Source organism: Zootoca vivipara, chromosome 1 (assembly GCF_965207765.1).
Source record: "Zootoca vivipara chromosome 1, rZooViv2.hap1.1, whole genome shotgun sequence".
NCBI classification, from domain to species: domain Eukaryota; kingdom Metazoa; phylum Chordata; class Lepidosauria; order Squamata; family Lacertidae; genus Zootoca; species Zootoca vivipara.
The window spans coordinates 75,119,110-75,145,463 of NC_142582.1; the positions used below are offsets into that span (position 1 = coordinate 75,119,110).

Consider the following 26,354-nt stretch of genomic DNA (forward strand, 5'->3'; position numbering starts at 1 on the left):
GATTCACAAAATGTTTAGGGGTAAGCGTAACCCTGCATACCCGCAGAAAGAAAAGCACTGATTAAAACCACACAAAAGACAAACATTCATGGAAGTTATTAGGTAAGAAAAAAAAACTAAAATAGGCCTACTTCACTTAAGCACATCAAATAAATAAATGTAAATCTAGAGTTATAACTTGCTCTTGGCTCAGAATACAAGGAGTAGTACAGTAAATAATGATAAAGATCTATCCATTGGGCACCACAAACCAGATAGATAAATAAATGGAAAAGTAACACCCGTATTAGTAACACCAATACACAATGATAGTAAGAAGTCAGCAGCCACCTCATATAATTTCGTCCGTGAAGCTAAGGATATCTAGGTGTACCTGAAAGGCAAGCTGCCTCAACTCCATTCAGAATTCATTGGATTAAAAGCGGGATACCATGTTAGGAATATGAACAGATACCATTTTTATCCTGCTTTCCCTTGCTGCATGTTGTTACAGTAATTAATAAAGCAAAACATGATGCATTGCACTTTCTTGGACTTCATTTTTCAAACTGATCCATTAGGGACTCCCCCCCCCCCCATCTATGCTTGCTTCAGTACAAGATGAGAGGTTGTTGAAAGTCCATTTCATGCAGACTCCCACTGAAAGATGAATGAGCAAAGTGGTAGAAAATAAACCCAAAGTCCTGTTAAAACAGCAGAAAAGATCCAAACACATAATAGCAACTCATTCCACAGCAAACCCAAGAACTTTTAAAAAAAACTTTCCAGTTTTCAGCATTGTGTGGAAATTGTATGCAGATTTGTCACTTCATATTTGGTGTACTCTCTGTCCTTGATACCAGTGTCCATTTTAATGATTAAAATGAATGCCAGCAAACTGAGCATACTAGGCAATTAAAGAGACGAGCATTGTTTAATTTTTGGATGGACAGAGACTCCATATCTAAAGGGTAATCACTTACTCTAAAGTGTCATTCCAGAAACAGACATTACCCTTATTTCTGAAATCTTGATACTGTAACTCAAAGGAAGAAAATCAAGGGTCGCCATTGCATTTGCAGAATGGCTTTTGTTCTAGCAGAGGTGTCTGCTAATATAAGAGAAAGGGGGATCATTGTTGCTGATTCGTCCTCCAGTCTCCTATTTTACCTTCCACACTGTTCTGGAGAGTCTATTGCACAGATTGTCGAAGGGATATCCAAAAATATCTTAAGAAAACTGGAAAATATTTTTTTTGCTATTGTTGGATTTTGACATATAGTAAGAGACAACACTATCCATGCAGGGATGCATAACCACTGCCACTGATTGCTGCTTACCCCTTGAAGATCAGAGATGAGTAATGTAGTCTCAGTGGTACTTAGGCCCTGCCAGTGGTATCATGAGAAAAATATAATGGGATTAGTGTTGATGCAAAAGCTGCAGGGTGCTTAAAACAAAACAAAAAACCCAGCAGTAACCATGAAGCCTTGCAGGGTTTGTATGTGTTTTTAAAGCTGCAGTGAGTAATTTCCACTTTAATTCTCAAGGAAACAATAGACTGCCATAGCCACCTGTCATCTTTATTTCCTTGAACAAGTGAGGAAACTTAAACCACAATAATTTATGTTTTACATGTTTTTTTATCTTCCTGTTTGCAAACAGGAATAAAAGTTGCTATCTAACAATCTTTTGGTTATTCTGCTGTTTAAAAAAAGGCAAATAAACCTATGCTTTGGTTTTGATAAGAAGAGTTTTATACCACATTTGGAAATGATGGAAAAAGGAAGCTTTCTTTACATTTTTATCAAAATAAATTTCCTGTAGGTCACAAAAAGCTTTTGGAAATTTCTATAATCTAGCAGTCTCTTGAATACAATCAAATTTACTATGTAAATTGGAAGTCTGGTGTATACCTCAAGAAGTGAGTGAATTTGGTATGAAAAATGATCTAATGTTTTATGTAATAACAAGGTTATTTTATGTAATAACAACCTTAGGATAAGGTTTTCCAACAGTGATCTCAAAACATGAGTTTAAACTGGCAGTCAAGCGGGGTGATGCATGAAGAGTTATGAGGACAAATGTTTGGTGCGTTAGTTTCAAATACAGATAGGAAATATGAAACAAGACGTACAAATTTGTCTAGGTTAATTTCAGTCCAGTGCATATGAGTGCATGAGTAAGTTACAGTATTAGACAATAAAAGCCAGATGGTGATATTCATCCACAAATTAAACTGGATTCAAAAATTCAAAGAAGTGATCACCTTTGTATTTAAATTAGATAAAGATGTACAACAGAATATATTGGACAGTAACTGTTGCAGCAAGCAAAGTGGATAAGGTATTTATTATGTGGAAGTACGGCAGCCAAGCAGAACTAATTTTAGGGTAACATTCATCACAATAACTATTACTCAAAATGCATACTCATAAAACATTTTGGTAATGGCTAATCCATAACTCATCCTGTATACTGTGCATTGCATGTAACTTATTGTAAAGAAATCAGAATTTAAAATGTTGAAAAAACTTAACTGTAGTTGCAAATATCTGCCCTTTGATTATTAAGCTACCATATTTATCATAAATATGTGTAGCTTCTATGCAGCTACTGAATTTACATTTGCTTTGCAACCAGAAGCCAAGAAATACAATTTTAGTATCAGATTTACACACAGGCTTTACTCGATAAAGCAAAAATACATTTGCCCTGAAATATAATCGCAAAAGTGAGCAGAATCATATTGCCCTCCCCATTCCTCTACAGTGGGTCTTGAACTTGCACCTCATTTTCCAGCTCTATGGTATTGGGCATTATTGCTGTCAATATGTGGCTATTATGGTTAAAAATAAACAGTACCTGTGGGCAGTTTATGGTACAAAGGGAAATAAACTTCTATATGCAGGGACATATGTACATACGCTGGCCTCTTCGTGCTTGTTCAACAGTGGTTCACACACTGGAAGATGCTGCGACATCATTATATCTGGCAGGTGTGTATTTTGTGAGAGGACAGAGATTGGCTCCTCCTACATCTGGTTAACACGGGGACATATTTGCCACCTCAACATCAAATCCACATCATTGCCTCACAGCACTGCCATGGACGATGGGGTGTGGTGGTTGTTATAATAATAATAATAATAATTTATTATTTATACCCCGCCCATCTGGCCGGGTTCCCCCAGCCACTCTGGGCGGCTTCCAAAAAAACAGAAATTCTAAAATACAGAAATCCATCAAACATTAAAAGCTTCCCTAAACAGGGCTGCCTTGAGATGCCTTCTAAAGGTCTGGTAATTGTTCTCTTTGACCTCTAGTGGGAGGGCATTCCACAGGGTGGGTGCCACTACCGAGAAGGCCCTCTGCCTGGTTCCCTGTAACTTGGCTTCTCGTAATGAGGGAACCGCCAGAAGGCCCTCGGAGCTGGACCTCAGTGTCCGGGCAGAACGATGGGGGTGGAGACGCTCCTTCAGGTATACCGGACCGAGGCCGTTTAGGGCTTTAAAGGTCAACACCAACACTTTGAATTGTGCTCGGAAACGTACTGGGAGCCAATGTAGGTCTTTTAGGACCGGTGTTATGTGATCTCGGCGGCCGCTCCCAGTCACCAGTCTAGCTGCCGCATTCTGGATTAGTTGTAGTTTCCGGGTCACCTTCAAAGGTAGCCCCACGTAGAGCGCATTGCAGTAGTCCAAGCGAGAGATAACTAGAGCATGCACCACTCTGGAGAGACAGTCACTGGGCAGGTAGGGACTCAGCCTGCGTACCAGATGGAGCTGATAAACAGCTGCCCTGGACACGGAGTTGACCTGTGCCTCCATGGACAGCTGTGAGTCTAAAATGACTCCCAGGCTGCGCACCTGGTCTTTCAGGGGCACAGTTACCCCATTCAGGACCAGGGAGTCCTCCACACCCGCCCGCCTCCTGTCCCCCACAAACAGTACTTCTGTCTTGTCAGGATTCAATCTCAATCTGTTAGCCGCCATCCATCCTCCAACCGCCTCCAAGCACTCACACAGGACCTTCACCGCCTTCACTGGTTCTGATTTAAAAGAGAGGTAGAGCTGGGTATCATCAGCATACTGATGGACACCCAGCCCAAACCCCCTGATGATCTCTCCCAGCGGCTGCATATAGATGTTAAAAAGCATGGGGGAGAGGACAGAACCCTGAGGCACCCCACAAGTGAGCGCCCAGGGGTCTGAACACTCATCCCCCACCACCACTTTCTGAACACGGCCCAGGAGGAAGGAGCGGAACCACTGCATGACAGTGCCCCCAGGTCCTCTTCACCGTCGCCATTGCCACTTGGTAGGCTCGAAGTTGAGCTCTAGCCCGTGTCCGGTCTGATTCAAAATGAGTTTTCCGCCACCGGCGCTCTAGCCGTCTCAACGGCTTTACTCTATTTTGGAGCAGAGTGTTTTTCTGGGATGGTGAGTCTAGAATATGGCAGATGTTGTACCAGTGCAGTGAAAGCACAGTTCTTCTCCTGGTGTATGGTAATAAAGGATTGTTCTTCCCACATAGTATATGCCCTCAAATACTACCACATGTCATTAAACTTATGATAGGTATGCGATTTGCATCCTGAACAATTTCACTAAAGTAATGAAGAGAATGTTTATTTACAAGAGCAAGTAGATACAGTATCCAAAGTATACAACAAGTGGGCTACCAATATCAAATGAAGACTTTCTAATAATCAGCCTAAAGTAAAATAAAAAAATAAATACAGCACTAAATATATATGAAATAAATACAGTTTAAGGTGGGTTGTTAAGAAAACACTTTACATTAAGATATAGGAAGCTGCCTTGAACTAGGTTAGACTATTTGTCCAGCTATGCAAAGAAATGGATAGCATTAACTATGATGAGAACTGTGAATTAATAATACTTTTATTATTATATCACATGGGAATACAAATACAAGGCACAGATGGCTTTCTCATATCTAAATCACATAACATTATTTGATTTCACGTATCATTCATCAGCTTAATCATCTAACCAATTGACACATGTAACCAGGTTTCTATATGCAGTTTCCTAGATTAGGGGGCACTTGCACAATTCTGCTGCACAATTGAATTTAGAGTGGACAAACTTTGCTGGCTCCATTTGTTTGTCTTCTGTAGACTGGCAAGGTCCTGCATTCCACTCCTTTTGTCTTCCGATTTTCCCTGGGAATTCGGTAAATGATTCCTTAGAAGCCAATTTCTAAATATTAAGGTGCATGCCTTCCCTGAGGGATTAATGGCAGTCTAATTAGGTTTTCACTTACCCACAGCAGTACTTCCCTTTCAGTATCAAAAATCACATTTTAGAAAACAAACTGTGCCCACAGTTAAACCTTACCTCAGAGTTGCTAGGCAGTTCTGAATCTGTGATTGATAAATTTTCAAATAAAGGTCCATTGCTTTCTTCTCCTAAAGAATACAGGAAAAAAAATGCACATTTACCTCAAATGTATGCTTCCCCAAAAATAAATAAATCCAAGTTAAAAGAAATATTTACAGCCCAATCTTAAATATGTTTACTCAGAGCTAAGGCTTTCTGAGTTTAATGAGGCTTACTCTTTCTGTTCACATGTACTAACCAATAGGTGCCCTTGACAGTCACATAACAACACAGACAATTCTGGCAGTGTAGCCATGCTTGCAATTCTGGGATACTGATTTCATATTTTAGAAGCTACAACCTGAGAGGCCATTATAATCCACAATAAGTAGTGCATCATGTACAGCAAAGGGAGGACAAGCGTGTTTCACCTCATAGGAAGCTGCCTTCTACTGAGTTATTGGTCAGCTAGCTGATTTGTGATGGCTCTCCACCCCTTCCTGGAGATGTCAGGGACCTTCCACACATAAAGCATGTGTTCTGCTAAAGCTACAGCCCTTCCTCACATCTGTGCAAACATACTGAATTGAGGCAAAAGTTAGGACAAAGGTAGGAGAGGGGGGAGGGAGAGGGCGGGGGCAGGTGGGCGAGGAAGGGCTTGGGCCTCCTCCATCCCCTCAAGATGGGGGTGGGGTGGTCAGCTCCATCCCAAAAGAAATTGGGGGGGAGGGGAGCAGGCACCTCAGCCCTATAGAGTTGGCACCTACAGTATGTGTACCAGCAACTCTGTTCAACACTTCACATAATCCACGAAAGTTTATGCCATAATAAATGTGTCAGTCTTTGAAGTGCCACAATATTTTTTTTGCTGTTTTTGCTGCAACAGACTAACATGTCAACCATCTCTAAATACATTGTTGTGCTTGTTCTGTAGCCATTTCCTGAAAATGCAACTGGCCTTTCATTGTCAAAGAATCAATGAAGAATACTTTTTTGTGCTTCTCCAAGCAATGGGATCTTGTCTTCTGTACACTGAAAGAAGTATCAACCTTCAAGCAAAGATTATCTTGTATTCTGGCCACACTTGTACCCTACATAGAGTTTGTACCTCTGAATCACTACATGAAGAAAAGCCACATAACATGCATCCTAATAACTAACAGCAATGCAGGAATTCACATGAAGAACTTTCTTGTAAATGGGCTTTTCTCTGTTCACACTTTGTCCTGAGCTCAATAGGAGCTGTTTATTTTACCTGCAAGCATACAATGTCTAACAAATGGTGTTTAATGGTGCCAGCTGATGCCCCGATATCAGATTATATAATTTACATGAGGTAAATAATCTTTCAAAAGTGATAATATACATGGGAATGTTTTATATCCTTATACCTTGCTGCTGTTCATTTAACTGCCTGCCAGCAAGAAAGAAAACAATTGAAACATCTATGTCTGGTATTCAATTAACTTCTTGCATACCAGTATGAAACACTGACCACAATTTACCTATTTCATATGGTCATGAAAGCTTTAAAATACGCATCGTCCCCCACCTACTAGGAGTTTCCTGTTCAGTTTAACGAAGAAATTATATTTGTACTGAAATCAATAGAAACTCAGACCTGTTCTTTGGAACTTCTTCCTGCTGCAAAACGGGTTGTTTTCCATGGCTTCAAAATTTCCATAAATTTTACACGAATAAGTGCTTTATGTGCACAGTGGAGAGTCCAAACAGCTTTGGATCATAGACCATTCATTTATGAGCCCAAATGATTTCACCATAACCCCCCCCCCCCAAAAAAAGTGTGCCTAGAATGGCAGCTTTGGATTTTTGTATTACACTATGTTGAGCTTGTATTCATGAATCTAGTAGTATATGTAAATTGAAAATGGATGTTGAACATGCAATGTTATTAGCATACCTTGTTGAGTCATTGTGTAAACTACCTTTGAAGTACCATAACATGGAACTCATTCTAATTCTCACATGCAGCCTATACTTGATGCTTCCGTCACTGACTACCAAATATGCATGTGTGAACTCATGCTAAGGCTTTTGTCTTAAGCCCATTTATATGGAAGGCAATTCAGTAGAGTCAGTCTGTGAAACACTAAAAAATAATAATTTGGCTAAAGAAGAAACTTAATATCTTCTTGACTTACAATTACATATCATTAGATAGAAAGGAGGGGAAAACTGAATTAAATTTCCTTTGAAATGTGTCTGAAACATATTGCGGTACATACACTAACCAGCAAGCATTCTCTCTGCTTTGCAGATACATCCTGCTAAGACAGAAGCTACCACGCTAGCACATATTTACTTTCTTTAATAAAGTTTACATTTCACTTGGCTATAGTGAAACCTCTATGTGATTTACAGGAAACATTGTAATTATCAACAAAAACAGTTTAAGACAATTAAAAACATTTTAAAATAAATAAAAGTAAAGTAAAATATATTAAACATGTCTGGATAGGCTTGCCTGAACAGAAATGTTTTAAACAGGCACCGAAAAGGGTACAGCAAAGGTGCCTGTGCAATGTCAAAATGCAAGGAACAGACGTAGCACAAAGGAATTGAGTTTCCATTGTGCAATATCTGTTGTGGAACAAATCGTTAAAGAAATGATTTGTGTTTCTAAAGCAGAATGAAATCTACTTTGTGGCAAAGGAATTAAAACTGCCTGGAGAGGACACATAATAAATCTGATTCAAACCAGCTCTACCCAGAGACTTGTATCCTTCTGTTGCTCTGAACATGTTGTTCTGTACCTACAGGCCTCCCTGCCTTTGATTGTAACGAACACTTTAAACTGGACGAATCTGAGTACAGTAGTATATTGGTTGTTGAACGGCTTGGCTCCTGAACAAATCGGTTTGCGAACACTGGAAACCCAGAAGTGAGTGTTCCGGTTTGCGAACGTTTTTTGGAAGTCAAACGTCCGACGCAGCTTCTGCAGCTTCCAATTGAGTGCAGAAAGCTCCTGCAGCCAATCAGAAACCATGCCTTGGTTTTTGAATGGTTCCAGGAGTCGAACAGACTCCCATAATGGATAAAGTTCAACAACCAAGGTACCACTGTACCTCTCCTCTCTCATAGCTACAGGGAAGTGTTCAGAAGCTTCTGTTTCCATTTTGAATTAACTGTAGATTTCTGTCTCACCCAAACCTGGACAAATGGTAGTTAATTTCAACAATGATGAAATGAAACAAGCCACAGTTTATGAAGTTGGCTTGTTTTGTATAACCATACTGCAGTATACACAAGATTACAGTTAGGCTTCAGACAACAGAATAAAACTGTGGTTAATCTAAACCAGAAGTGGGATTTTACAATCTCCTCCTTGTAGGCCACACCAGAGGAGAGGGGAGAAAGTTCATGCATGACTCAGGTTTGCAAAGGCTCATTCTCACAATAGGGCAGATTCCTACCATACATGTAAAGTGAATTCAACATTCATTTAAAGCATATGGCTTCCCCCAAAGGATCATGGAAATTGTAGTTTGTTAAGAGCACTGAAAGTTGTAGCTCTGTAAAGGGTAAACCACAGTTCCCAAGATTCTTCAGGAAAGTCATGTGTTCTAAAGGTATGGTGTGACTCTACCTGAAGACACACAAATAAGCCATGGAATTCCATGACAGTGCTACTATCCTGAAGGACAGAAGAAATAAATTGTTGTTTCTTTGTGAAATAACCACATCCTTCCTTAGAATGAAAACTTGTTTGCTGAGCCACATTTGAACCCAAAAAGAAATACTTTGGTTTCCCCTTGTTAGTGACAAAGCATAATTAAACTCTTGTCTCAGGCCAAAACATGAGGTGAGAGGCTTTCAGTAGATCATCCCAGCAGAAGTGCTGTCATGTGGATATGGTTTGCCCTGTTTTCCCAATTTCTGATTTAGTCGCTGATCTCTTTGCTTGATATTTGTTCCTGTTCCTCATTTGGTATTCAAATGAGCAAATCTCTTAATATCCTCTCCTAGTTCAACATACTGTGTGGAATCTTGTGCACACAGAAGCACTGTTGAGGCAACAGAGGTATCCACTAACTAATACAGGAAGAGGGGAGGTGATTTTTGCTGATGCCTTTTCCTCTGCGCAATTATTTTTGTGTTTGTTTCAAAATTCTTGATATATGCAAGCTACTTTAAAATAAAGAAAATGAATTTGAAAATCCTATCTGAGATAATCTTGGGGAGTGGGGGAAATCAACCAAGAATTTTAAAAAATGAGTTAATGAGTTACTGTATCGAAACAATACAGTTTTGAAACTTTCAAAAGTGCAAATCCATAGATCAGATCCTTGTAGCAAATGTTTAACCTTTCACTCACATTATAGTTTCGGGTTACACTCAAAATAAAATAAGAGCTGGCTGCTGGCTGCGGGCTTTACTGTGGCCTTGCAAAGGTCTTTTTCTTCTTCTAAGTATCCATTTTCAGTTTGTAATTGTCAGCACAATACATGTCAGGCTTGCTCCAAAGATGCTAAATCTGGTCTTTCACATATCCTAACTTATAGTTAAGAAAAACTCTTTGAATAGCAAACCACATATCACCGTGTAATTTCAAAGTAACGCTATGGAAAAATTAGAGGACCAAAGAAGTTAAATTTAGCAGAGCTGCTTGTCAGCATGTGCCTTACCAATAATTTTCATGCTGCAGGGGCATTTGCCATCTTGCCACATTCTTGGTCGTTCGAAAATTCCCTAGGTATCACAAGAATCCTGTTGAGAGAACCTATATCATCACCTGGAATGTCGAGCTATAAAACTGCACCACACCTAAAGTATTGTGGCTTCTCGAGAGTGTGCTCTCTGGAACTATTTTATCAGCAATAGATACCAAGAAGAAAATACTGAACCCATCAAGAATTTCAGATAACAGAATAAGCATGTGATTTATTTAAATATCATGCTTCTTGGTGCTCATGAGGTGAAAGGGGGAGGGGGAGGTGATGTTCACAAATTCTCATTTTGCTATGTATTGCATTTCTTTGCACAACCTACCCCTCTGTTGCAAAGGTCCATCACACTTCTTTAGCAGATTGGCTGGGTACATAGGGCTTCAGAGGAAAAAGGAATCACAAAAAAAAAAACATTCCTCCTCTTCACACTAATGGAAGTTTCCATTGGATCAAAAACCCTTTTGCAAGTGGAGCAATACAACTGGATACAATCCATAAAATGGCAACCTGAGACTAGTGAGAATTAATTTATTCAACTGCATCAGTTTTCAGCCAATAACTCTAAATATGTATAAGAAAGCCAAAGAAGTTAGTATTTCAAAGGCTGCAAAGTGTAATATACATAAATTCCAGACCAGACAGCCAGACTATCCCTTTCAGATTTCAATGAAAGTTTAAGTCCTCAAAGGGTAAAGGAAGGTTTAATCCAGTATTTATTGTAGTAGCATCTCTTGCAACTATGTCTTCACCACCTTGCATTATGTATTTGCATTAGCTACTTTCATTATTATAGATCATAAATATTTCATATACAGTAAATAAATAATACTGAATTGTTTATTATTTTAAGTGTGCTTTACAGCCTTGTTTCCCCTTATAGCAACTCTGCAGCATGCACCACTTCTAGTAAAATATTGAATGAAAATATAAAAACACTTTAATTCTTTGTCATTTGCAAGTGAATTGTGAGAGCAGATCTTGCTAGTTTCCAAGATCATGAATGACATCAGTTTGCAAAATAATGGCTAGCACTCTATAATATAAACCAATTCAAATCTCCCCTCTGATATTAATTCACTAGCAGGACTTGCACAAGGTTTTATCTCTCAAACTCAGTCCCTAATCACAAATATGGTTACAGTATTTCTGACCTAAACTACAGGGTAGTTGTAAAAGTTAGTGAGATAATGTATATGAAGTGCTATGATTATGCTGAAGTAGTATATAACGACAATTGTATTGTTGAATACTGTGTGTCTGATGTTGACATCTATTGTCATCAGAGTGATATGCTCTTCATATACAGCCTATGCCTAAGTGACAAACATATTTAAACAATGTCTGTCACTATGTTTAAGCAGCTGTTATAGTATCAATGAAAGTGGAACAGCCAAAAAAAATTGACAAATGACCTCTGTCTTTTCAAACTCCACAGTTAATAATCTTGTTTCAAAACTGACAGTTTGTCTTTGTTTTTATGTGCTGTAAGAAATGATGACAAAACAGGGTAGGAATAGTCCCTTCTTTTGGGACAATTTAAAAGCTGTGTGCAATAAGTAATCAGATCCCTATCAGGCAGTGGGTCATTCCTTCATCTTGGTCACTTGATGAGAAAGTTGTTAACTGTTTCTTTACTTGACATCTTCAACATGTGCATGTGGAGATTTGTGGCTGTGAGCCAGAGACATCATATGCATACAAAACAAGGTTATCCTTGTTTAGTCATCATCCCAAGAGAACGTTAATTATTTCACGAGAGATGCTCAACAAACTGAAAATACATTTTCCTAAGTACTGGTCTGGGAATACACATGCTATCCTATCTCTCAGTGTTGTTAGGAGTAGTAGTGAGGGGTTAGCTACACATTACAGGCAAACAATCCAGAAACCCTAACACCCTTGAGAACTCTCTTTGTCTAATCAGGCCCCGCTCCAGATTTTTTCAGTGTGTGAGATATGAATACCATATGAATATGTTGCTCCAAGTAGAGCTGTAATGACTTCAGGTCATGAGGAGGGATTGACCTGCTCTGTATTATTTTAATAAAAGCTCTAAAAACTTTGGCTTTTGATTCCATGCTATCGCAAGGGGCTTTGATGGTTTTTTATTTGTCACCTGTTTGTTAAGTTTATAGTGGTAGTGTCAAACCTCAGTTGTCGAACAGTTCTGTTTTTGAACATTTCACCAAAAACCCAGAAGTAAATGCTTTGGTTTTCGAACGCTTTTTGGAAGCTGAACATTCGACACGGCTTCCGCTTGAGTGCAAGAAGCTGTTGCAACCCATCAGAAGCCATGCCTTGGCTGTCGAACATTTCGGAAGCTGAACAGGCTTCCAGAACGGATTACATTTGACAACCAAGGTTTGACTGTATGTTTATTGTTGATCTTTGGATTAGAATTTTATTCAATCTATATATTGAAGCTGCTTTGAACACTTTTAAAAACACGGTTAAAGTATTGGTCTAGGACTGGGGGGACCCAGATTCAAACACTCTCTCTCTCTCTCTCTCTCTCTGTGTGTGTGTGTGTGTGTGTGTCATGGCCCTTTTAAAAAGAAAAGAAAAGAAAAGCTGCTTTAGAGAAGAAAAAAACTAGAGAAGTACCGGTAATTGGAATGCATCTTACCCTTTTCTGCTTGTCATTTCTCTAATCCAAATAGTGAACAACAGTTTCCCCCATTAAAAACAAAATATTTCTGAGGTAGAAGGAAATCATCCATCAATGCTTCCTTTCTGACCCCCTCCATATATACAGTATATTCCTGCGTATAAGACTACTTTTTAACCCAGGAAAATCTTCTCAAAAGTCAGGGGTCGTCTTATACGCCGGGTCGTATTTCTTATACAGTGAGTATATCCCAAACTCTATATTTTAACTGGAAAAGTTGGGGGTCGTCTTATACGCCCAGTCGTCTTATACGCCGGAATATACGGTACATATATATGACTACAGGGCTGTTATATGCATTAGTAGATAAATAACAGCCCCAGAGATACTATCAGTGCTTCCAGATGTGGACAATCAGCAGCACCCAATCATTCCTGGTCTACTTAAAGCTGCAGATGAAATAGCAACTCCGTTTCTAGACTTCTGGAATCCAAGAAATATTCTGCATCCATGTGGGTAGTCCCCCTTTCCCCAGTCCCAAATGTCTGGGAATGTTATTTGGACCACAGGGCAGGCGAAAAATGAAATGCTCTCTCCCCATTTGCTGCACTCCCAATAAGTATACGCCTTATGCTGCAATTTGGGGGCTGGATAAAAGAAATAGATATGAAGGCAGTACGTATTATTTGGAAAGGGGATGGTGCAAAGACGAAGCATATGAAAGGAAATGGCTAGAACAACCTACGAAAGACCACAGCTGCCTCCAACAGTTGCACCATAAACCATCTATCCCTAGGGAAATTCAACACAGTGTTAAAGGAGCTGTAATTTCTGAACATGGGGGCAGGGAAGGAAGCTAAGCAGGGGAAATATGGGAGCAGGGCATTTTGTTAACAATACCAAGCTAATGCCCTGTAAAAATGAATGAAAACAGTTGACTATTTCACAGTAAAAGCCCAGTGTGGAAACAGTTTATATGTGAAATACTCTAACCTTGTACAAAAATAAAATCTATAAAACGTTAGTAATTATGGCTATGGCTTATGCCTACCTTCCATTCTTTGTCTCCTTTCCCCCTCTGCACTCCTAGCCTGCTCTCTCTCTGATCATGTCAGCTGATCAGTGAAAATTTGAAGCCTTTGAGGCTGCTGAGGCCACACCCTCCTCTTTAAAGCCACTTTCAGAGAGTCAGGCTGATTCTATTCCCCCCTCCCACAGCCATTTTATTTTTCAATGACTCAGTGTTCCATAGCTATTGGGAATGCTGTGTCCTCACTGGGTTTGGGGGGAGGAGTGGGTTTTCCTTATGGTATATCTATCTATATCTATATATATAAGGAGAGAGGGGGAAGGGGAATTGTACTTCTGCATCTCTTTAGATTCCCCCAAGTATGCTTGTAAGATGAGAGTGCTTTTTTGTTATTGCTTAAGGGTTTGAGCTCATCCATGAATTTTAAAAATATTGCTTCAGTATTGCTCAATTAGAGCACAACTAGAGCCTTCATAGCTCAAAATATTGCTGTGGATCATTTCAAAACCTATATGGTGGTGCCAATATAGGTATGTCAAAATTTCAACTGAAATTGTAATTACTCTGGCTCATCTGCAAGGACATTACAGTGGTACCTCAGGTTACAAACACCTCAGCTTACAAACACTTCAGGTTACAAACTCCGCTAACCCGGAAGTAGTACCTCGGGTTAAGAACTTTAACTCAGGATGAGAACAGAAATAGTGCGCCAGTGGCATGGCGGCAGCAGGGGGGCCCCATTAGCTAAAGTGGTACCTCAGGTTAAGAATGGTTTCAGGTTAAGAATGGACCTCCACAACGAATTAAGTTCATAACCAGAGGTAGCACTGTAGATTGATAAACAATAATCCAGAAACTTGGACTTCTGGATTACCGTAGAATGGCAGTGGATGGTGAGCCGTGTTCTCCATGAATGGTGAGCTCGTCATGAGAGCCTTGGGGGAAGCACGAAGGCGGCGTGCACCCCCCAAATAAGCCCCATAAGACATAAGAGAATTAGTAATCGCTTGGTTGCAATATCACCAACTTAATGAAGTGTTTAAGATGGATAAAAACAAAACCTCCCAGTTCAAAAGGGAACTTTTAGAAAATAAAACTAAGTTAATTTCTAAAAATGTATAAACTTTTATTAGGCTGGTAAACAAAAGATGAACAGGTCAAATCGGTTATGATTCACTAGGTGAAGCATGGGAGAGATTATGGACAATAGGATTAAAATTGACAGCCTGTTTGAAAGAAAACTATATGAAAATGATGTATCGTTGGTATTTAACTCCTAGTAAATTAGCTAAAATGTATAAATCAAAGTCTAAAACATGCTGGAAATGTGAAGAGAAAGAGGGCACATTTTATCACATGTGGTGGTCATGTAAGATGATAATAGACTTCTGGGAAATGATATATAATGAATTGAAAAAATGCTGAAAATGTTTTGTAAAAAAAACCCAGAAGCTCTTCTTTTACGTATTTTAGCTCCAGAGATCCTGAAGGACCAGACAAAATTATTCATACATGCAACCACAGCTGCACGGATGCTGTTAGCCCAGAGATTGAAAGATGGCACAACTCTGACCAAGGAAGAGTGGCAACTAAAACTGATGAATTATGCTGAGAGGGCTAAACACAGGAAGAATTAGAAACCAGGAAGAGACTGGCTTTAATAAAAAATGGGGGAAGTTTATTATTTATTTTAAAAAATACTGTAAACAATTACATACATTGGTAGGATTGACAGAAAACTTGTAGTAAAAATTTGAACTATGGAGTGATAAAGGATTTATAAAAACAGAGCCTGGAAGAGATGCAGAAGGGAAAATTATTATATGAAGATCCATGAAGGTGGGGAAGTAAGTCAAAGGGGTTTTTATGTTTGTAGGGTTTTTTAAATTCTGTTTGTAAAATTGAAAATGCAAAAAATAAAATTTTAAGCTGCTTAATAAAATGAAGAAGAAGAAACCAGAAACTTGAGAACCATATGAAGGAGACAAAACAAAACTAAGAGCTCACCATGTTCCTGTACAGTACTAGCTTTCAAAACAGCAGGCAAAGAGCACGACTACCAAGTTTTTTATCTAATATCTGCACTAATCCTAAAATAATCTGTACCATAAGGCTGAGATATCCCTGACTCAGTTTCATTCACTGCAACTGAAAATCTTGCCCAAAAGGCTTAACAGTGAATGTGCACTTCTACTTGATGTGAGTCAGTGCCACAGCAAGTCTATATTTGGTCAGAACTAGCAACAAAAGTTTCCCTCCCCTTTCCCTGTAGGAAGTTGCTACTTTAGAACTAATGATTTTACATCAACATTGTGTCCATGAACTAAAGACCTCATTCTCAAATTTGTATGGGCAGGTTAAAACATACTGTACTTCAATATACATAATGCCAGTGCCTTAAATATGTCCCCGTTTTCAGAAAACTAATCCAGATGCAAATACATTTCCTTCAGACTAGAATACTGACAGACTGACTCAGTTCTAAAACTCAGTATTTTTCTACAGCAGAACAAACATGTATTTTGAATAACATGGAAGCAGTACTGTTTACGGTATTTGAAGGAATAGTAGGCAGTGGAAACTTGCCTGTTCCAGGTTCCTGTTTTTCCCCTTTTTCATAATGCTCACTGGATGATGACATCATGATAAAATATATGGTTGGTTGACGTGGTACCAAACTGGAAATTTCACGTGCCAAATCCACATCAAAGAACAGGCATTGAGAGACCTTACCCCTTTTGTGCTATTGTTGGGCTCTCCCCAAAATGACAGAACAGGGTTGAGTGTCCCTAGACTGTACAGCATGCTAATCTTAATAGATACGGATATAGCTGAAGGTCTAAGGCAGATGTGGGAAGCTGACAGATTACTATCAGTAGAGATGACTGGACCTCAACATGGGGGAAATATGTTTTGAAATCTGCCTTGGCCTCAACAGAAGAGGTAGCACTCAAAACATTGTAGAAATGCCATCTCACACCTATACATTTGGCTCATATTACTTCCTGACATTCACTAAGCTGTTGGAGAGGCATTATGCTTGAATCAACATATCATGAGGGGTATGGAGGGGGGTTAAGAGTGGCTCAATTCTGTGAGGAAGTATTTGTTGAAAGAAAAGCAGTTATTGGACAAAATGCCTCAAAATGTCCAGAGCTGACCCTGCTCAATTTTTTGTTATGAGAGACAACATAAACTTACATTTCAAACCCCTAACAACCCATATTTTACTAGCAGCCAGGCTGATAATACAAAGATACTGGAAGAAATCAGAGTGTGCTTTTTTGACAAACTGGTACAATAAAGTACAATAAAAAGCACTAATGGAAAAAGTGACTAATAAAATAAAAATGTCACAAGGTTCAAAGCATAAAGATTCTTTTGCAACTGATTGGTACAAATTTATTATGTATACAGCTAAAAAATGAAAACAGAGGACTCCCTTCATGCTATAAGACATTTTGGTTAGCATAGCTGTATGTTGCCTTTGATGCAAATAAATGGGACAGGAAGTGATAGCAACACGCAGTGTTAGAAACTCAGATATATAAGCTAGGTGCCAAGTGGCTCCTTAAACCAAGTTACAGTCACCAAAACAGAATGTCTAGTTGCCATTTTTGGGTAAAAGAGCTCTAAAATCTTATTTTTCAAATGATGGATTGACCATGATTGACTATCTGGCTAGTTCAGATGACAACTTGAGCTAGGTTAAGAACGTTGAGAACTTAAAGAAGAAAAGTCACTTGATCCAGGGACAGTCCATGAATATACAATGGTACCTCAGTTTAAGTACACAATTGGTTCTGGAAGTCTGTACTTAACCTGAAGCGTACTTAACCTGAAGCGAACTTTCCCATTGAAAGTAATGGAAAGTGGATTAATCCGTTCCAGACGGGTCCGCGGAGTACTCAACCTGAAACGTGCTTAACCCGAAGTATGAGTGTAATTGGTTCTGGAAGTCCGTACTTAACCTGAAGCATTCTTAACCTGAAGTGAACTTTCCCATTAAAAGTAATGGAAAGTGGATTAATCCGTCCCAGATGGGTCTGCGGAGTACTTAAACTGAAAGAACTCAAACCGAAGCGTACTTAAACCGAGGTATGACTGTATTGGCCTTTTCTGACCACCTTTTCTTAAAGGTGACTGAACCTGCTTAGGCTGCACAGAAAAAGCATATTGGTTCCAGAAATTCATTCCGATTGTGCAGATGAAATATAAATGATAGAATTCTAAAGGATGGGATATTAGTATGTGAAAACAAACCAGATCCAATGATCCCCAGGCATGCACCTCCAGATGGTGGAGATGTCAGGCACCATCCTGGCACCCAGGCATCTTCACTTGGTTGCAAGTGGTCAAAAACCAGGTGCAAAGTGCACCTGACACCTGGCTAATTTAAAACACTGCTTTTACTATGCAGAACCATGAGACCTATTTTGTGATTGTTTATCCTGACCCTTCCATGGTCTCTGACTTGGAATATGACTTCTGTGGGACTTTTATAGCCGCATTTCTGGGTCTTGAAGGAATCAGAAAGCTATTGAAGTATAGTCATATCTCCTAGCCTTAAAGAGATATAAGAAGCCGGTAAAACAGCATTCCAGGGCATCTTTGGAGGCAAGGAAAGAGGCAATGGATGAATAAGTTAGGGAAGGGGAAACTAAAAAGTGGAAAGGAGAATGAAAGCAAGAAGTGGGGGGACAGTAGATAGGGAATAGAGGCAGCATTTGCTCACTTTGGTGAAAGCCTCCTTGAGGCCCTTATTACTTTGCTCTTTTCAATTGCTTTCAGGTTCATCCTATATCAGTTTTTAAGGTATGCGGTTGATGTCTGCCTTTCCAGGTTTTCCCTGGATATTAGCATAGTCAACTGAATGTTCCACTAGCACAAAGACATATGACTGAGAATTTGAACCCCCTTGCCTTCTCCTCTCCCCATTCATCCTGTGCATGCCCCATAAATCTGCTCTTCAAGATTGTGGGAGCCCCCAGAACAGATTTAGGGGTTGCACAGGGAGCGAAAAAGCTCCACCGTGCAGCTAAAAGTCATTGCACTAGTGGAACTGTTTAACTGAATACCACTCATTGTCTCAGTTTCCACAAGAGTGCCTCGTATGCTTCATTCTTTCACTACCTAACAGAGGGGAAGTTATACTTCTGTGCAGTGCATGACTGAGAGAACACACCTGCCCACAGACTGTCTCGCCAGAGTGGTGCATGCTCTGGTTATCTCTCGCTTGGACTACTGCAATGCGCTCTACGTGGGGCTACCTTTGAAGGTGACCCGGAAACTGCAATTAATCCAGAATGCGGCAGCTAGACTGGTGACTAGGAGTGGCTGCCGGGACCACATAACACCGATCCTGAGAGATCTACACTGGCTCCCAGTACATTTCCAAGCACAATTCAAAGTGTTGGTACTGACCTTTAAAGCCCTAAACGGCCTCGGTCCTGTATACCTGAAGGAGCGTCTCCATCCCCACCATTCAGCCCGGACACTGAGATCCAGCACCGAGGGCCTTCTGGCGGTTCCCTCATTGCGAGAAGTGAGGTTACAGGGAACCAGACAGAGAGCCTTTTTGGTAGTGGCACCCGCCCTGTGGAACGCCCTCCCAGCAGATGTCAAGGCAATAAACAACTATTTTACATTTAGAAGACAACTGAAGGCAGCCCTGTTTAGGGAAGTTTTTAATGTTTGATGCTGTACTGTTTTTAATATTCGGTTGGAAGCCGCCCAGAGTGGCTGGGGAAACCCAACCAGATGGGCGGGGTATAAATAATAAATTATTATTATTATTATTATTATTATTATTATTATTATTATTTAAGTGACTACTGTATGTGTATGTGAATGTGTATGTGCAAGTGTTGTGTGTATGTGTACACAACAGAAAAATCACACATGAAGTATGCTGGCTATTACCAAAGACAGGATGTCAGAGCTGCTAGAACTCTGACTTCAGTTTTATTCAAAGATGACACCTATCCCAAACACAGTCTGGGGTGCCATGGAATGCTTTAAAAAACTTTCAGGTCAAAGTCCACTGAGACAGAAAGTTCAGTGTGTTGGTGGTGGGAATGGAACCAGTGAACATCAGTACATTTCTAGCTTGCATTATACTTTAATAATGGGTTCCTTTAATGATTAAGTAATGACGGAAGAAAGATGCTAGGCAAAAATTGATGCAATGGATTTTTTTCTAGCTTAGTAAATGCTTTGGGAATGGCATCAACTATGCACTTTGTAAATATTCACTTTAGCTTAGTCATAGCAATAACTTCATCTCAGATACTTACGAGAAAAATACTCCTACTTGGAAGTCATTATGAAACTGCTTAGTAAGTCTATTTTAGGCAGTATTTAATTTACAAAATAATATTTTCCAACATGACGATAACACCACACTCTGACTTTGACATTATATTGGTTCACTTCATCTATCTTATAAAAGGGACTGGATACTAAGGATCTTGAAAGAAGGGATGAAGCATTCCCCCCCCCAACCCTAGATTTTTCTGTCATTTTTTTAGTTGACTAGTAGTATACACATACATACACCAGAACTTCACACATGCAAAAATACATTATTTACTTCTCTACTGCTATGACTCAGTTGCCATAGCTGCCACCAAACAACAACAAAACAACATAGCTTTCCACTTCCTTCCTCACCCCAGCTAATTTCATTATTTCCATCCTTTAGTCTAGCCTACAGAAGGACCTGCCAGGCATACTGTCCTATTCTCTTCTTTGTCACCACTCTGGGGTAACAAAGATGGTACCTGCAACAGCATTTTTCTTTGTTGCTTTGCTGAGTGATGCCACCCTCCATTGTCACCACAGCCCAGCCTGGTAAGCATATGAGGATTGGGGGAGGCTGAAGCCAAGGAAGGAACAGGTGGCAGCAACCAGTCCAGAACTCAACAGTGAAGCACTGAAGAAACACCAGCAGGAGGTATTTTTATTTCCCTCCCGAAGCCACCAGAGTTGTTTGGGGAGGAGGCAGAGGTGCCCTCTAGACTTGGGAAGGACCTGCATTCATTCTCCAGTGCCATGTCTAGCTTAGCTATAGCATATCCATTCCATTTCACCTTGAGGTGAAAGTCCTGCAAGTATCAGTTCAAAGGCATGATTTCCAATTTGCATATAATGAAGGCAAATAATCAATAGAATCTGGTAGAGTGGAACTGAAGCTTCCCCTCCAACGCTAGCATCACTGCAGCTTACCTGGGCAGGGCTGGGTGATATCAAGGTTGGGCTGTTTTACAACCTCCATTGGCGGCCACAAACACCCAACCTCATCACTACCCTGCCCTGTCCATCCAAGCACTGATGTCAGGAGGGTGCCTCCAAAGCTACACCACACCAGTCACTACTGGGAGTAGTTTTAGAGCACGTAGAAGGGGAGAAACACACAGACTCCTACCTTCTAACTTGTGTTCAAAACTTATGTAGTAAAAAGGCCCAAAGCTTAGTACTGGTGAAAGACAATTTGCTCATATGTCCTCGATTGTTGCACCTTTGGGAAACCAAATCCTGCCTTCATCTATAGCTTCATAATGAAGGAGGTTTCTTTCTTGTGCTGGGTCAACCAAGGAGTGTGGTGGAGTCTCCTTCTTTGGAGGTCTTTAAGCAGAGGCTTGACGGGCATATGTCAAGAATGCTTTGATGGTGTTTCCTGCTCGGCAGGGGGTTGGACTGGATGGCCCTTGTGGTCTCTTCCAACTCTACCGTATGATTCTATGATTCTATGTCAAAGGTGTTTTTATGGTCATGTATGATAATGTTATAGGGACCCAGGTGGCGCTGTGGGTTAAAACACAGAGACTAGGACTTGCTGATCAGAAGGTCGGCGGTTCGAATCCCTGCAACGGGGTAAGCTCGTGTTGTTCGGTCCCAGCTCCTGCCCACCTAGCAGTTCGAAAGCACATCAAAGTGCAAGTAGATAAATAGGGACCGCTCCAGCGGGAAGGTAAACGGTGTTTCCGTGCACTGCTCTTGTTTGCCAGAAGCAGCTTTGTCATGCTGGCCACATGACCCAGAAGCTGTCTGCGGACAAACGCCGGCTCCCTCGGCCTATAGAGCGAGATGAGCGCCGCAACCCCAGAGTCAGACACGACTGGACCTGATGGTCAGGGGTCCCTTTACCCCTTTACCTTTATGATAATATTATATGCCTCTATTTCATCTCCTTTTACTTTTCACAGGTTATGTGCTGCGTTGAACAAAAGTGGCCTTGTGAGATCCAAATCATGTTTTGAAGAGGGTCTCCATTTCACAGAGCAGGTCCATTTCTTTTGAATTACAATGCAATTCTCAAAACGCTGAAGGAAAAGAAGTTCCTTTGGAAAGCTAGCAAATAGTATAATTCACATTAGGGAAATACTTGTGTTACACTAACCCAAATGCCAAAACCAGTGTGCAAACTTTCAACTCAAGCTTTCAAAGCTTTCACACTATTTTGGGATATTTTGGCTGGCTTAATCAAAGTATTGCCTTAAGATAAAATGTGATTTTCCCCTTATGGGCCACCTTTCTTTTTTGCGTAGAACAGTGATCACCTTGGTGACCCTAAGGTATACTTGCAAAATCACTACTTCTTGCATTTTGCAGGGGGCGGTATTTTATTTTATGTTTGAAATGGTAAGCACTTCCTTCACCCATAAAGGGCCTTTTCTGAATATGTGTGTGTATGCTTTCTGTGTGGTTGAGAGACATACACTTGGGCAGATAAAGAGGTGGGTGGGGTGGGTGGGGGTGGGAGAGAGATCTATGTGCATATGCAGCCTGTGTGAGAAGACATGTATGTGTGGCTGTGTAATGTAAAGTGTGTGTGTGTGTGAGAGAGAGAGAGTGTGTGTGTGTGTTATGCATGTCTATATGGGTGCAGTGAGTGTATGTGTATGCTGTGTGTGACAGAGTGTGATGTGACCAGCCTGTATGTATTTTCCTGGTACAGGGGCATGCTCCCTGTTCCTAGCATGGGTGTGTCCAGTGGGTGGGTGTGATCTGTACAATCGGGGCCAGCAGGACATATATGATTGCCCAAAGCAAGTATGGAGGGAAGGGAGCAGCTATTAGCCTATTTTGTGCTATCCCATGCCCTCTAGAGCAGCCACTCTGAGAATGGCACCCACAGAACTTTGAATTGTGTCTGCTGGTCCAAAAAGGTTGGCAGCTTCTGGTGTAATAATAAGAGCTTTCAGAAAATGATATGAAGGCCTTGGCAGGGGCTGGTCAGGACGTTCCACATTTTTCTTTCTTTCTTTTTTAAGAAGGGGAAAGTTAAATAATGGGCATAAGCCTTAGCTTCATTATCTCTGATGCAGTCTAGTGAGTTGGCAGTTGGAACAGTCTTGGGAAACCCATGATCTCAACAAGGCCTCACTCTCTCACCTTTCCCCAATGGTGCCAGATGCAAAACACCGCACCTTCCCATGCTTCTGAACAAAGCTTTGGGTGACATAGGCGTATAATGTGGCCGTCCTACGATCTGCTGAAGGAAGGACCCTCCCGTAGAAATCTACTGGCGACAGAGCCTTTCCGTTTGGTTCATCCCCTGGGAACAGCTTGAAGAGGCCTCTGGAGCCGGAGTGGATTCTGGAGCCGCTTCCCTTTGAGGAAAGGAGGGAGCCGCCCTCCCTCCTTGCACGGCCGCCTGGGAATTCCGCTGGCCTCGCTCCTTCTCCCCCACCCGACTCAGGCTCGCCTTTTCTCTGGGCTCACCCTTCCTCCCCACACCGCAGGTGCCCACATGGAAAAAGTGAGCCTGAGGCGACGCATTTCAGCCAAACACCGGGCGGCGGAATTAATAGCCGCTGCCAGCCCCGCCCGCCCGCCCGCCCGCCCGCCAAGAACCAGGCCGGGATCCTCCACCTCCAAGCGGCACCCGGCCCGGTTCTGTCGGTCTCGGGGTGGCGGGTGGGGAGAAGCTGCGCCTTCAGCACCGGACAGGGAGCGCGAGCGGGGCAAGGGAAACCCCGGGATTCCCAGGCGCTTGCCCAAGCTCCGCCTCAGGAGCCGGATGGGAAGTTTTTCCCTGGGCAAACTGACTAGCGACCAAGACCCCCCCCCGCGCCCCCCTTCCCTCTCGATGGCTTTACTCACCGTCATTGGCCAGACCCATCTCGATGAGGGTCTCATCCTTCTTGCCCACTCGGTTCATGGCTGCTCGGGAGAAGAGGCGGGCGGGCAGGCTAGCCAAGCAGCCTTGCCCGCTAGAGAGAGCCAGTGTGAGGGAAGAAGAGGGGGGAAGGCGGGCGGGCAGAGCGCGAGCGCGCCGCCCCCAGCCTTTCCTCTCGCGCGCACTCTCTCCACCCTCGCCCGCCCACCGCTTATCTCTTCGCCCTGGAATCCCAGAGGAGCCCCGGACTACTGTACAGTACCTAATTAGTGTCCGCCGACAGAGCTCAAGCAAAGGGTGGGACGGAGGGAGGGCGGGCGCGCGCGCGCGCGGAGGTGGGGGGAGGGGAGAGGTTGAATTGCTTCAAGGGGAGGCGCCTCGTGCGGCCCTGGAGGCTGAGCTGGGGAGGAAAGGGAGGGGGCGAGAATGCGCGAGTCGGGGTCTGCGCGCGCTCCTGTCAAGGTTCGGACTCGGGTTACTACTCCTGGGGATTGCGTCACGGGGAGAGGGGGGGGGAGGCGCCGAGGCTTTGCTCCTCGCGCTCTCTCACTCTCTCGAGCTCCACACCCTTTTCCTGTTGAGTCTTTCGGTGCTGATGCTGCTGTCTCTCTTTCTTTCTCACACCCACGTTCTGCATTAGGCGAGAGGCATTCTCAAGAGCATAGTCACCCGTCCTCCACCCCCTCCTCCTTCACAAAGGCGAATATTTTTCACTTCCACTTGAGTGTTACCGGTATTATAGTTTTATTTTTATGGCCGTCTTCAAATACTGTATCTCAAAGGCCAGATGCAGCAAGCTTGTTTTCTCCTGCTCCGGAGGGTAGGACCCAAACCAATGGATGCAAGTTACAAGAAAGGAGATTCCGACGAAACATCAGGAATAACTTTCTGACAGTAGGAGCAGTTTGACAGTGGAACGGACTCCCAGGAGAGGTGCTGGAGTCTCCTTCCCTGGAGGGTTTTAAGCAGATGTTGGAGGACCATAATAATTTTATTATTATTATTATTATTATTATTATTATTATTATTATTATTATTATTATTATACCCTGCCCATCTGGTTGGGTTTCCCCAACCACTCTGGGCAGCTATCTGTCGTGGATCTGTCATGGAGGTTCCTGCATTGCAGGGGGTGGATTAGATGACCCTCGGGGACCCTTACAATTCTGTTATCCTGTTACGAACACCACAAATAGGAGTCTGTCAACTTCAAAGAAGTGGAGAGGGAGGGAGAGGAAAGTCACCATAAGATCAGCCCTGCTGGATCAGGCCCAAGGCCATCTAGTCCAGCATCCTCTTCTCACAATGGCCATTCAGAGGCCTGTGGGAAACCAAGCTGGAAATGAACACAAAAGCCCTCTCCTCTCCCATGGTTTCCAGCAACTGGTATTCAGAGGCATGATGCCCCTGATTCAGTTTTCTCACACCAGTCAGCTAGAATATGTGAGGACCATGTGTGCCATCCTGAGAAAGGATTGTTGTTGTTTAGTCATGTCCGACTCTTCGTGACCCCATGGACCAGAGCACGCCAGGCACTTCTGTCTTCCACTGCCTCCTGCAATTTGGTCAGACTCATGTTGGTATGGTAGCTTCGAAAAAGGATTAGGATAAATAAAAGGAAAGGGGGGGGGAGAATCTGCATCTCCTTCCCCCCCTCTTTCCTCCCCCCACCCTCAGAATTTGCCTCCATCCTGAAGCTGCATTTCCATCACTGGTTCAACACTTTTATAAGCAAGCTAGTTCAGTAATAAAATAAGATCACCCCTTGCTTTTTCCTGTAAGACCAATTGCAGTCCTTACCAGTTGTCAACAAGTTTACCACACCTATCAGCCAATCACCCATTCCCACCCCCCTTCTGAGTAATACCCCTCCCCACCCTCTGACTATACATAAGGGTCTGGTGACTTCTGATTCAGTCTATCTGAAGAAGTGTGCATGCACACAAAAGCTCATACCAATAACAAACTTAGTTGGTCTCTAAGGTGCTACTGGAAGGATTTTTTTAAATTTTGTTCCAGTAATAAAAGTTTTGGATGCTTTTAACAAGAGAGCCAGAATAACTTGTGCATGGTTTCAAACAATAAAATGATCTAATCATGAATAAGAAGGGGAGAGGAAGTCCTATCATAGGAAATTCTTAAGTTGAATAAACTCCAGTGAAGTCCACTTGAAATACAGTAAATTTCAATTAATGTCTTACCCACATTGGTCTCTACAGCAGACACTGCAACCGTCCAACAGTTTGACCTCACCCCCAAATGCACACTCCTCCATTGTCTCCCAAGACAGACAGATGCCAACAATTGTTATGTATGTATGATTGGCCTTGGTATTATCAGTGCATGTATGCAGCAGCAACACATGTGCCATGTCACAAGTAGTCTACAAAATGATTTATAATATATTAACTCACCTATAAAAGTACTCACTTGTTCACATACCTGTTCCATTTTATAGGACCACCTCTCTCCATATCTGGACCCTGAAACCATCCTCTGAGGCCCTTCTTTGTGTGCCTCCTCCATGAGAGGTTTGGAGGCTGGCAACTTGAGAATGGGCCTTTTCTGCTGTGGCTCC

At 41.9% G+C, this 26,354-nt stretch overlaps 1 protein-coding gene across 16 annotated transcripts in view; it reads right to left on the reverse strand.

Moving 5' to 3' along the window:
* Positions 1 to 24,079, reverse strand: part of ANO5 (anoctamin 5) — a 65,323-nt gene extending 41,244 nt beyond the window's left edge. For 4 of the 16 annotated variants that reach the window (XM_088668213.1, XM_035117483.3, XM_035117466.3 and 1 more), the window contains exons 1-3: positions 23,761 to 23,875; positions 5,346 to 5,416; positions 1,320 to 1,367 (exon numbers count right to left, since the gene is read on the reverse strand). In XM_088668213.1, coding sequence (XP_088524339.1) covers positions 1,320 to 1,367; positions 5,346 to 5,416; positions 23,761 to 23,818 — 177 coding nt within the window. In that variant the 5' untranslated portion in view covers positions 23,819 to 23,875. Of the gene's footprint in view, positions 1 to 1,319; positions 1,368 to 5,345; positions 5,417 to 9,973; positions 10,051 to 13,674; positions 13,750 to 23,760; positions 23,876 to 24,038 lie in introns of those variants that run through there. The other 12 variants (XM_035117511.3, XM_088668229.1, XM_035117492.3 and 9 more) reach the window with 9 other exon arrangements.
* Between the last annotated feature and the right edge of the window lie 2,275 nt (positions 24,080 to 26,354).